This window comes from Oreochromis niloticus, linkage group LG6 (genome assembly GCF_001858045.2).
Source record: "Oreochromis niloticus isolate F11D_XX linkage group LG6, O_niloticus_UMD_NMBU, whole genome shotgun sequence".
NCBI classification, from domain to species: Eukaryota; Metazoa; Chordata; class Actinopteri; order Cichliformes; family Cichlidae; genus Oreochromis; species Oreochromis niloticus.
In genome coordinates this window covers 11,347,895-11,361,549 of record NC_031971.2, presented here as the reverse complement: position 1 = coordinate 11,361,549, position 13,655 = coordinate 11,347,895, and the positions used below count along the sequence as shown (strand labels likewise).

Sequence of the window (13,655 nt, the reverse complement as noted above, 5' to 3'; positions counted from 1 at the left end):
TCAGTCTGTGTATTTAAGTCCTCTGTTTCCACTCGTTCACTGTCGTGTCATTGATGTTATGTTGTCGTTTCCGCCTGTGTTCAGTTCAGCCAGCCATTCAGCCTTTCAGTCAGTCAGTCCTTTCGTTCCTGCCCTGTTCATCCACGCTTCATAATAAACCATCTTCAGTTCTCCACTATCCATGAGTCCTGCGTTTGGGTCACTTCCTCGCCTCCACACAACACAAAACCTGACAGTTCCCATGTGTTTCTCACTCCATGTTCCCACATCCATCCGTGTTCTGTGTTTAGTGTTTAGCTTTAGTTCATGCAGTTTAGTTTGTTAGTTAAGTCTCTGTTCTCATTTGCCTCTTATTTATATTTTCATTCAGCCCAAATAAACGGCTCGCCTTTTGTTCAAACCCACTCATGATTTCAAGTGTCTGCATTTGGGATCTCATAATCTCTCCACACAGTCCAACATCAGAATTTCTCATCTCTCTCTGTATCTGTGGTTACTGTGTAGAACAGGGTGACTATGTCTTTATGACACACAAAGCTGGAAGATTCAAGTCAAATCTAAAAGTTACTATAAGACAATCTAATTAATCTAATTGATAATTAATTATCATAGTTAACTGCTCAAGCAAACTCAGTTATCACTTAAATGCTTAGCAGGGCCTCAATTAGCTCTAAAACAGCCTCGGCTCTTCTTGCTCTTGAGTCCAAAAGATGTTGGAAACCTTCAGCTGTCCAGGTTTTTTAACCTGTCCCGTTTGGTTCTTTTGCCATCAGAATTATTGTCTAAAGGCGAAGAAAGATGCCCAACGGATTTACTTTACCAAATGGACCATCCCAGCCTTGCCGTAATGGTCCATTTGATTCAACTTTTTATTGTTTATTTTATTTTCACTTGCTGAATACGGGACAGACTTGACTGGAGGAGAGAACGTGGAGAAAGAAAGAGGGAAAGAAAAAAACCTGAGAAGAGGGACGGGGAAAAAGGGCAAAAAACAAAAACCAACAGAATAAGCAGACAAAAAATACATATATCGATCACCTGGATCACCTGTTGAGAAAGAAAAAAGAAAGCAAGCAGAAGAAAACGAGAGTAATAAACAAGATCACAATGATATATGGGAATATGACAGTAAATACTAAATATTAAACATTATTGTGCAGCACGTGAGATCGACAGCGCACAGTGTGCTTTGAGGTAGGAGCCAAAAAGGGTGTAGTTTGTGTGTGTGATCACCCGTGTGTACACCTGTGAGCATGAACGCGCTTGTTTTTAAAAGGTTCCTTCATGTAACGATCTGCTAGAGGGTGTGGGGGGCCACTGCCCCGACCTCCAGGTTTGGTTTGCCTGTCTCTCTGCAGCCTCTGATTTCTGTTTTTGGCTTGTTGAAACCCAACACGCATTTGTGCAGCCGTAGCCTCGAGGACAGATGCTTTTCTGTCCAGCACAGTTGCAGGTGAAATCTAAATGATCATAGTCTGCCCTTTCTCCTCTGGCCTCAACAAGACGGTGTCTCTCTGCAGAAGTGCTGCTCACGACACATTTTTTGTTCATCACATCTTTCAGAGTAACTGAAATGTGAATCCCAGGAGATCGACAGTTTCAAATATAGTCAAACGTTATCACAGTTGAGGGGATCACATATTTTCAACATGCTGATATTTGTCACAGTCAGCTGATCGATGTTTTTACTTCTTAACTTTTCACTTTCATGGGAATTTCTCCCACCTGCTTCATGGACACCTTCATTATCTCCTGTACATGGAAAAAGCTCATCCTCAGACAGGGTGCAGACTTCAGTCATTTGTGACGGGCTCAGATTGGACCTGGTGCAACTCTACATCGAAAGGAGCAGCTGAGGTGACCAGGATGGATGGTAAATATTTTCCTTGCAAATAATTGCATGTAATGTTTTGTTTTGTTTTTTCTTGCAGGCTCTAGCTGCACAGAGCATCCTGTGTTCACTCCATCTGCACTGGTAGTGAAGTACGGTGACCCAGCCAATGTTACATGTGTTGTATGTCAGAAGGACTGCAGTGGAGATGTTTTTGGTTTGGAGCACGCTGTGGGAGAATTTACACAAAATGGAACCACGATGTTCTGGACGGTTGACAGACTGACTGAATGGGACATATCTGTCGAGTGCTATTATATCACTAATATTGGTGATCAGTGTAGTAGCACTCTGAATATAATCATCTATCGTAAGTATGCTTACTTTACTAACATCAGACTTTGTAGTGAATTTTGCATCATTTATAATCAGAATTTGATCTCTTTGTATTAATCAGTGTTGGGTAAGTTACTTTACATTAGTAACTTAGTTGCATTACTAGTTACTTCTCTAAAAAAGTAACTCAGTTACTTCAAGTTACTTGTTACTTTCAAAGTAACTAGTTACTAGGGAAAGTAACTTTGGTTTTACTCAGAATTCTCTTGTTAATGTGTTGCTTCTGTAACTGGATACCCAGCAAGATTGTCAGACTTCTATCTTGCTTACTTGCCACAAGTGCACTGTGCCAAAGGAAAAAATAATGTGCACATTTCCATGAGAGAAATCCCACGCCTGGACCGTCGTTGACCGCCGCCATGATTCTAGCCTGCTTTTTACATCCAACACAAAAACTGCAGTCGTGGTGCTTTTGATTGTACTCAGAACTCAGAAATTCTGCCTTCTGAATAGGAAGATGTAGGTAACACCAGACTGCAGATGAGCTGCATACAGGGCTGGACTGGGACAAAAAAATCGTCCCGGGCATTTTGACTAGAGACCGGCCCACCATTATAGGAAAAATCATAAAGCCTTTGAATGAAAACAAACACTGTTGTGACAGTGATGTACACTGTTCTGATGGTATATATGTATCAATCTATCAATTGTTTGTTGTAAGACTCGGATAATTATTTTTTTAAAAGCGAGACATTTTAAATGAGAATAATAAAGAAAACTATTTCCTTGTCCCCCCCTTTCCCTGTTAATGCCCTACCTGGCCCCCTGGCAACACTTTGCTAGACCCGCCCCTGCACAGTTACCAACTGTCAGCTACATAGAAAAGGATCCTGGTGTTATTTGTCTCTCAGAAACAGTTCATAACTTCCCTTCAACTCATTCATGTCACCTAAAAGGTAAACCTGTTTCTCCATCAGCTGTTCAGCTCTGATGATTCAGTAAGGACATCTCCTGGTTTCATCTGCATGTTTCCCTCTCACCAGATAACCAAACCGATATCATGACCAGCAGCTTTACAGCTGTGACTCCAGCAAACATCAGCTGATACTAGAAATTAATATTAAATAAATTCTAACAACAGCTGATCAAGCTTAAACGTGCTGCTGTTGTTTAACGCGACATTCGCTGGTTTCCTCTTTCTGGCGCAAAGTGGGCGATAAACAAAACAAGAGAGAAAAGCCGATCAGCTGATCATTGATCAGTTTCGTGATTGAAGTAGACACGGGAGAGGAGAGAATGAGAGAAGAAGAGGCAGCTGTGCAGCTTCAGCTTTGTGTCTTTTTCATTGTAGCTGAAGTCCGGGACAAACTGTGTTCCTTTTTACCTCAGTACGAAACGCGTAATATTTTCTCTGAATACGAGACGATTCTGTTTTTTACAGGACGGTTGGCAACTCTAATAATTAACCGTATGAACAAAATAAAGTTCAACATCAGTAACATAGCACCCACCCAGCTGTATAGAAACTCCATCATGCTAGCTAGCACGCAGTACGAAAATGTCAGCATAACGAAAATAAACTCCACCTAAACTTGGTTTATATCTGACCCAGATAGACTGCAGGTCATAACTTCTTACCTGAAGTTCAGTTCACCTGACGCTCCGACCGGCTGCCGCTTCGGGTCTCTCCTCTTGCCTCCCTTTTCCTTCATCCACCTGCTGGCTTCCACCACTTGCTAATGTTATTGAATCTGTGGAAGCTCCGCGATATCCACCACACGAAGTAACGAGTAACGAGCCTATCTAAATCCCAGTAACGAGTAACGCGTTCCTGGTTTTGGCATAATAACTAGTTACCGTGCTCGTTACCACAATAATAACGTAGTTACTGTAACGCGTTACTTAATAACGCGTTAGTCCCAACACTGGTATTAATACACAGTTAGATGGATTCATACTCTCAGCGGTTACTGACTAACATCTACCTGTGTTACTCTTTCTTTCCCTGTCTTCTCAGAGCCTCCACAAAGTGTCTCCATCAGCTTTGTAAACCACACTGGGATGATGTTTGAGAATCAGCAGTACACCCTGCAGTGTAGCGTACAGAATGTAGCTCCTGTTCAAAGCCTCACTGTGACCTTCTACAGAGGAAACACAGCACTGGGTCACCTACAGTCCAACAGTGAACAGAAGAAACCCGTGAGTGAGACCTTCACTGTTCCTCAGAGTTTGACATTTTGAGCATGTTTCATGTCACTGGTTTGGTTTTATGTCCCATTACTTTACTGTTTTAATTCTTCCTCACAGCGCTCATCACTGTTAATGAACAAGCTCTAAAAAGCATCATCAACAAACTGCTGACTGACACAAGCTGATGAACATAGTGGAGGATTTAGCTGCTAAAAACTAAAATACTCAGTGTGTTTGTAGAAACCAAGAATAGAACTCCACTTTATTTGTGAACCTTGCAACAAATCTTCAAGAAAGAAAAGTCTGTCAGTCTTCTTTCAGAGTGTCATATGGCTAGAATAACTCTCTAAACTATCAGACTGACCTCTTAATGTCACACTGCATGTAATATAAACTTTATGTCAGATGTTTAGTGCGGCGAGCATTAACCTGCAAAGTAAGTAGAGCAGTTAAACATCATGAACTGGACAAACTGGTAAAATATGATCCTTTGAAATCTAACAGAGTAGAAATGAAGCAAAGTGGGCTGAACTGTGGACAGTGCTTTCCACTTTCTGCTGTATATTATGTTAGTGAATAATCTGTTTAACTTTTCCAAAGTGTTAACATTTTTCTCTGTCAGTTATCACAGATGAAAAGTTACAGAGATTAACAAAATTGCGCGACTGTGAAAACAGGCCCATGTTTCCCCATATGAAATTTCTCTTCCAAAATTGTTTGTTTTGCTAAATGTTTTGTTCTTTTTTTCCTTCAATAATCACACAGATGGACCTGAGCTAATAGGGCCACCAAATCCAGATGATATCACAGTCACAGAAGGAGATGCTCTACACCTGAACTGCTCCTCTGTGGGAAACCCCAGGCCCTCATACACCTGGACATTCCCAGTAAATAGCTCAGCTTCCTACAGTGGCAGCGTTCTCACTATTAAATCTGTCGGCTTTGAGCAAGAAGGACAGTATATCTGCACTGTGAGCAACACAGTAGGGACAGTCACCAAGGAGTTTAAAATTGATGTACAAGGTGAGATTTTGGTTTGTTTTTCACAGTTTCAATTCAAGCAGTGTTCGGGTATTTTCTGTTTGACTAATTTAAAATATTCTCTTTTTCTGTTTTCTTTACCAAACCCCTTTCCCAACTCTGCAGCTTCCCCCTTGATATGGATAATAGCTGGGGTAACTGCAGCTGTTCTGTTTGTCTTCATACTTTGTGTCCTATGTTTTCGTTCCTATAAACAAAACCGAAAGGGAAGCTACAACCTAAAGGATGTTTTACGGTTCCCTAAGTGCACTGCCTTGCCTCTGCAAAACTGCGAGAAGGTCTGAACTGTGGACAAACAGTCTGAAGCTGTTTCTTTGACATTAGGTGCTGCCTAATTCTTGAAGTTAATTTGCCAAGTTTGATTGAGGTAGTGGCTACCTCCCTCTACTGATGACATCTGATGACACCAAACAACAAAAATGACAGCATGAAATGAAGACTTTAAGTGACGTGACCGGTGACCTAAATACTGAATGGAAAAAAAGCTCCTTCCTCTTTTATAAAGCTTCTGCTTTCAAGGTACTGTAATGCAGTCAGCAGCAGTTCTGCAGTCACTTCCTGTAAATATGCTGCCTTAAATCGTAGGTCTTGGATTGTAGCTTTTAAGAAGTGATCTCTATATTTCACTGTACTGAGTAGTGATGGGATTTCCGGCTCTTTTTAGAGAACCGGCTCTTTCGGCTCCCAACCGGCTCTTCAGGTTGTTTTGTTGCTTTAATTAATTTATTATTAACAATAATATAAAATTAGGCACAAAAGGAATTACTAATGTAAAAAAAAAGTGGTTTTATTTATATATGTTTATATATAAATATATGCGGTGGCCCCTAGAGACAAAGCACGTACAAACTCCAAAACACATTTCTAGCGTTAACTGAACTTCCAAAACAGAGCTACCTAGATCACTTAAATCACACAATTGAAAGCATATATGTATTGCTTATGTATTTATACAAAAGCACTCATATATAATCAAATAATTTAAAAAAATGTTCATTTACATTTTACTACCACACACCAAATTCGGTCGTTGGTACTTGCTGGCTTGTGTAGCCACTAGGTAACAAAAGCTCAACACTGCGCCTAGCATCCTGGAGCACTTCTGTTGTCTTTTGTATGTGTTTTGGAGTTTGTACATGTTTTGGAGTTTGTACATGTTTTGGAGTTTGTACATGTTTTGGAGTTTGTACGTGCTTCGGGGTTTGCACGTGCTATGGAGTTTTTACGTGTTTTGGAGTTTGCATGTGTTTTGGAGTTTGTACGTGCTTTTCTCTAGCGGCCACGGTAAATACACTTTTATTTATTCACTCCACATAAAATGTAATAAATAAATCATATAATACATAAACCAGCTATTCACATTTCAACTTTTAACTATTTAAATTTTAAGCTTTTTCCTTTTAAACAAATTTATGGATATGAAAACAAAAAGAACATGCATATTCTCTGTCATATGGGCCTGCATGAATGAACTTTCTGAATCCTTTATCATCCACAACTGAAAATAGTTGTGGATGATTACTATACCTTTCTAATGTGACGTTGTTGTCCCTGGCTCTCTTTCTCTCTCTTTCCCTCCCGCTCTGTTCCTGTGCTACAGGGAGTGTAACTACCGCCCCTCCCCCCTCTTCCCAGCGCAAAGCACAAGGCTCGCGTGCAGAGTGAAGCGGAAAAAAAGTGCAAGAGAGAGGGAGAGAGAAAGGGAGAAAAACCCCACGGCTTGCGTCGTTCACTTCAAAGACCCGGCTCTAAGACCCGTGTTGTTCGTGACCAACACATCACTAGTACTGAGTGTGGAATTAAAAGTTCCTGTGTCGATACAGACTGAAAACACAGGATGTCACCAGCTTTTTTCTTGAACTGTTACACAGCCTCACAGGAAGAAAAAAAAGAGGGCACGAAGCCTGGTTTTTCTTATCATGTCATGCTTATTCACTGAATGAACATCATAACTGATAAAAAGCACACCCAAACCTCCTTTAACATCCAACTTGTCTTCTTACGTTAGACTTGTCTCAGTCCTGTGTAAGCCCCAGTAGAAAGTCTGCTTCTCCCCCACTGATGAAATAAGTAATGCTTGTAAACCACTTAAAATATATCTCATGCTAAACATAATTAAGGCTGGTCTAATGCCCTCCCTTGTGTTTGTTATTGTTGGAATCACTTCAGTGTGTGAGGCCTGGCTGTTTAGCTGTTCTTTAAAGACCTTTCATATTGTACACTTTTAGCCCTGCGATACACCAGCAGCCTGTTCAGGGTGTACCCCGCTTCTCATCCCATGAAAGCTAAGATAGGCTCCAGCAGCCACCCGCAAGCCTGATAGGATCTCCATTATCTTGAGCTACTGGATGAATAGATAAAAAGTAACACATGTAACCATTTTTTCTCAGCAAAACAATATTCTTCTCCGATGTTTATAAATAGCTACCATGTAACAAATTAATAAATCATGAAATGGTAGATGGACTGGTTTTTATATAGCGCTTTTCTACTCTATCTGAGCACTCAAAGCACTTTATACAACTAATTTATTCACCCAATCACACAAGCACTTTTTCTTAGCTGTTAGTGCCTATCTAACATTCATGGTAAATGGTAAATGGCCTGTATTTATATAGCGCTTTCTAGTCCCTAAGGACCCCAAAGCGCTTTACATATCCAGTCATCCACCCATTCACACACACATTCACACACTGGTGATGGCAAGCTACGTTGTAGCCACAGCCACCCTGGGGCGCACTGACAGAGGCGAGGCTGCCGGACACTGGCGCCACCGGGCCCTCTGACCACCACCAGTAGGCAACGGGTGAAGTGTCTTGCCCAAGGACACAACGAACGAGACTGTCCGAGCCGGGGCTCGAACCTGCAACCTTCCGATTACAAGGCGAACTCCCAACTCTTGAGCCACGATCGCCACCATACACATTCACACTCCGATGAATGCATCGGAGAGCAGCATAGGGTTAGTACAGGGGTAGGCAACCTTTCTGATAACGAGTGCCATCTAAAATTTCCTCAGAAGTCAATGTGCCATATGATTGCATTAGCAATAAATTTAATAACACTCTATATTAACAGTTACACATTATATAGAGCCACTTTATAGAATTATATTTGTTCACAGATGTTGGCAGCTATCAGTGAATAGTTATCAGCTATTTTGAAACAAAAAAAAGACACTTTTTATCCATAACAGCAAATGAAGTGTACAACAGAAAATGCAAATGCTATTTATGGTCTCCTCACAACAATGATAAGAAAAATAAACTGAGCCAATATGGCATGTTTGTTATTACAGAGATACACATGTTAATGTGATCTTTGGTCTCCCACTCAGAGACACAGGTCTCCGAGTGTCCAGCATTCAGACGGCTACCTGAGGACACTCATGTGAGAGAAAATCTGCTCACACAGATATGTAGAGCCAAATACTGTCAATAAGGCCTCTGCAATGTTCTGAAGACAGTCAAACTTGTCATGTAGTGATGTCCAGCAGGTGAAAATGCAAGCTCCATGAACACGCACAGCTATGGATACCAGCTGCGTCGATGTCGCATTAACTGGCATTAACTCAGCCAGTTAATGCGAGACAAATCTAGCTGCTCATTAAAGCTTTCTGGTTTGATCAGAAAAGAAAACATTGGTCCATACACCTGAAAGTTCCAAAAACGCATTGTGAATTCTGTCTCGAGTCTACGGATGTATCAGTGTATTTCCGTGGTGCTGATGCTGCGCTGAGTGGAAAGCTCCTGAAGCATTTGAAGTGTTGGAAAGTGGAAATTTCAATATCGCTTGAAAAAACTGCCAGCTAACAACGTCCTTCTCACCAGTAGGCTAAGTTATTTTTAGCCAATTACAAGTTGAATCTGGTAGTTGGGGTTGTTAGCTAAGATGCCGTCATTAAGAAGCAGCACAACTAAGTGTCTATGCAAGCTAATTTGCGATGTGCACCGCTGGCCCGGCCATTTATTTTTTAATGCACCTTCTCAGGTTAATTCACTGCATGTCATGCCCAGGACTGGACTGGGACAAAAAAATCAGCCCAGGCATTTTGCTTAGAGACCGGCCCACCAGGTATTAAAGTCATAAAGCCTTTGAATGAAAACAAATGCTGTTGTGACAGTGATGTACACTGTCTTGTTGGTATATGTATGATTTCTATACATTTTACGTCAGATAAAAACTTTGGTTGTAAGATTCAGATAATTATTTAATAAAAGCTAGACATTTTAAATGAGAATAAGAAAGTATTTCTTTGTGCCCCCCTTTCCCTGTTAATGCCCTACCTGCCCCCCTGGCAAAACTTTGCTAGACCCGCCCCTGCACAGTTACCAGCTGTCAGCTACATAGAAAAGGATCCTGGTGTTATTTGTCTCTCAGAAACAGTTCAGTTCTACAAACTAACGATATGAATAAAATAAAGTTCACTATCACTAACATCATAGCACCCACCCAGCTGTATAGAAACTCCATCATGCTAGCTAGTATGCAGTACGAGTTATTGTAACTGACTGTAAAAGGTCAGCACAGCGAAAATAAACTACACCTAAACTTGGTTTATATCTGACCCAGATAGACTGCAGGTCATAACTTCTTACGTGACGTTCAGTTCATCTGACACTCGGACTGGCCCCGCCTCAGGTCTCTTCTCCTCCTGCCTCCCCTTTCCTTCATCCACCTGCTGGCCTCCACCACTTGCTAATGTTACTGAATCTTTGGAAGCCTCGCCATAGCCACCGCCAAACAACTGACTTATTTTTATACACGGGCCAGCATCTGGCCAATCCACAAAAAAAAAAAAAAAAAAGATCATCAGCCCATAAAAACGAAAAATCACCATCAGCCCACCAAGCTAATGCCCAGTATGGCCAGTCCAGCTATGGTCGTGCCATCAGTTAACCACGCGTGCCTAGGGTTGCCGACCCCTGGGTTACTTTCTTGCCTAAGGATATTTGGCATGCAGATTAGGGGGAAGCCAAGAATCAAACCACCAACCTTCCGATTTGTAGATGACCTCCTTTACCGCCTGAGCTACACATTAAAGTAGCTTGACATTCTGAAAATCAGAAATTAAATCCCTTTGGAAGGAATGCATTGCTTTCCTCTGAGGCTGCGATTAAAGCAGGCGTTTCCTTTATGTCGTAATCCAGGGGTGGGCACCGAGGGCCGGTGTCCCTGCAGGTTTTACATGTGTCCTTGAACCAACACAGCTGATTTAAATGGCTAAATTATCTCCTCAACATGTCCTGATGTTCTCCAGAGGCCTGGTAACGAACTAATCATGTGATTCAGGTGTGTTGACCCAAGGTGAGATCTAAAACCTGCAGGGACACCGGCCCTCGGGGCCTGGAATTGCCCACCCCTGTCGTAATCCCTCACAGTCATGTGCACAACAAGAACTTCTGATGAACAACCCTGACAGTGTGCTTTTTTTCCAAGTTGCCATGGGGAAAATCTGCGCATATAAAAACACTTCCAGAGGAAACATCTGCCCTCCTGTGTTTTTATGGTCACAAGAGTTCATGATGAACTGCAAAACTATCAAAACAAATTCAACTTGGTGTTTCATTTCCTTTATATCCTTTTATTTGGTAAACTCAGCAAAACTGCTTAAATAAGTTCAAAACTACATGACATACGCCTCACCTCTACTTGACAGAAAACTGGAAAGCAGCCAACATCCAAAGAAGAGCTTCAAGAAGACTGTTCCTAAAATCTACTTATAGAAATGACAAGAAAGCTTGCCTGGAGCTCAGGCTGTGTCGAGGAATAAATGTGGCGACACTAAATAGGGCTTTGGAGTTGACGTCACGCCACAGTGCATTGTGGGATCGCGGCGCCATGTCAGTAGGCTAGAAAGCAAAACAAGCGCACAGTGTTGGAGTGTTGGAATCGGGACTGCCAGAACCATGCTCAAAATCAGCGCAAAAGACAAAGGGCTGTATCGCGACCGATTGTGCCCAGACGCCAAGAGACAGTACTTTGAAAAAATTCCGTGCATCGGTAATGTGGACCCGTATGAAATAAGGAAGTGGAGTGGAAATCCAGACGACCTACCGCCTTTGTCCTATCCCGATATCTTTGCATACCTTGTCTGTGGAGTCAGCGCATACACAGCAAACCAGTTTAAGAATTATAAATCCCTGGAGGCCCACATCCAATTCACGAACGGCTGGGTGCAAGATTTGTCCATCTTTATGCCTCCACGCTGCGAGTACGTTGTCGTTAAGACAAAGGTAAGTCTGTTTGAACTTGATAACTTTCTAAACAACTTCCTTGTTACAGTTTCTGATTTGCACGTACAGCCAACCCATCTATATTAGCCTGGGTCATTACAGACTTTTTATTAAAAGTGGTTTTTGTGTGTTTCAGGTACTGCACTAACAACGACTGAATGAAACTGCATTACAGCCATGGGTCATTGTGAGCACCAATGGGAGGGTTGAGGCTGCTCACTGCACATGCATGGCAGGAGTTGCAGAGACCTGCACCCATGTCGCTGCTCTTTTGTTTAAAGTCAAGGCTACAGTGCGTATCAGAGGCACCAGAACTGTAACAGACGAGCCAGCATATTGGGTATTGCCCGGAAATATGACCAGGATACAGCCCGAGGTTGCACATAACATTGACTTCTCCTCAGCAGCTGCCCAAAAACGTGGTCTTGATGAAAACATAAACACACCCTCCTTTTGCCTTTGAGAGGCAAAAGGAGGCGATCGCAAAAAAGGCAGATTCCTATTGCAACGCTGGAGGATTTGTCACCATTACTGGATACACTACTGTCAGGTACAAACACAAATCTTTGTTACCGGCGCCAACCACTGTGACCTCGTTGTGTGGACACAGAGAGACCTTGCTGTGATTCGCATCTTCCCTGATGTGGATTTCTGGGAACCGCGTTTAAAGCAAGCACAAGATTTCTTTCTTAAAGTGTGTCTTCCTGAACTTGTTGGGAAATACTTCTTCAAACAACGTGCTGCTCTAAATAGCCTGTAATGTTTCATTTTGTGGTTCAAGATTGATGCCAGCATTGTGTTGCCATGTAAATAGTTTGCATTTCATTTTTATGTACTTGCTAAGTACATGTGAACAGATCAAGAATAAAAAACAAACAAATATACTATTCTTTTCTGTTTTATTGAAACTACTTCACACAAAGTACAATTATTTACAATGAACTACACATGCAACACAACAGCTTTATGAATACTCAACAAGAGCAAGTTTCATTTGGCGCTGGTTTGACAACCGCACTGGGGCACATATTCACCAAAAGACAGCAAACCTTTAGCTTCCGTGATGCTGTCTGTCCGATCGCCACTGTCCACATTTGCAGCTGGTACCTCAACCTCCACTTGTCCAACACAACTGCCTCCATGACATGGTGATTTTGTTGTTGGTCTTCTGTCAGATCTTCATCGATCACTTCTGCATGGGGCACACCTTCAGACTCTGCAGTTGGATAACAAAAGCCTGTAAGATAAAATTAGTGCATACACATAAGGTAAACGTACACCAATATTCCAATGACAGGTGTGTGATTCATCTGGAAGTTATGTGCGGATTAGTGTACAATGAGAGCAATTTAGTATGTTTTTAGAGGCCCATGTGCAGTGTTGGTGCCCAGTCTGGATTTGTTACATCCATTTCATATGCTGCTTTGCCTGCAATAATGCTAAATCATAAGCTACTCAGTCGACATGATGACATGACGTGGTTCTGCAGCATCACACATTAGCATTTTTTATCTCATTATCTATGACCTCAGCGCATTGAAAAAACACTAAAAGCCTTTTAAGAGTGATATGAATTAATTTAGAATTCACCGGAAAGAAAATGCGGAGAGCAAACCAACAAAAAGCTGGGGATTGCACAGAACTCGATCGGCTCGTCTCACCGCTGCAATGCAAGCCTGACGTCTTTGTTTAGTAATATCGGATACATGGGATCCCTCACGTTGCCTCCAGGATGGAAAACGATGAAAAGAGAGCCCATTATCCAGCTTCTTGCCTTCACGATCGTGTGATCTAACGTTGCAACTGACAACACAACACGTACGAACCATAGCTGAAGCTGTATCCTGTGTCTTGCCTACTGTCATGGCGGAAGGGGGCGTGGCCCACCTCCTGTGACATCACGCTCCAAAGCCCTATAGGGCTTTGGAGTTGACGTCACGCCGCGGAGCGCGGCGCCATTTTCGGGGTCTACGAATCAAAAGAGACACTGTGTTGGAACGACGACGACAAGAATCATGCTT

The 13,655-nt window shown here is 42.1% G+C and overlaps 1 protein-coding gene and 1 long non-coding RNA gene across 2 annotated transcripts in view; one reads left to right on the top strand and one right to left on the bottom strand.

Moving 5' to 3' along the window:
* LOC102077980 (intercellular adhesion molecule 1) overlaps positions 1–5,977 on the top strand; it is a 56,972-nt gene extending 50,995 nt beyond the window's left edge. The window contains exons 6-7 of the mRNA XM_025908262.1: positions 5,123–5,380; positions 5,504–5,977. Coding sequence (XP_025764047.1) covers positions 5,123–5,380; positions 5,504–5,682 — 437 coding nt within the window. The 3' untranslated portion in view covers positions 5,683–5,977. The remainder of the gene's footprint in view (positions 1–5,122; positions 5,381–5,503) is intronic.
* A 6,850-nt stretch (positions 5,978–12,827) lies between these two features.
* LOC112847175 (uncharacterized) lies at positions 12,828–13,369 on the bottom strand. Its single transcript, XR_003220564.1, has 2 exons — positions 13,225–13,369; positions 12,828–12,871 (listed from the first exon to the last, which is right to left on the bottom strand). It is a non-coding gene; the product is annotated as an uncharacterized LOC112847175 (long non-coding RNA).
* Positions 13,370–13,655: the final 286 nt, after the last annotated feature.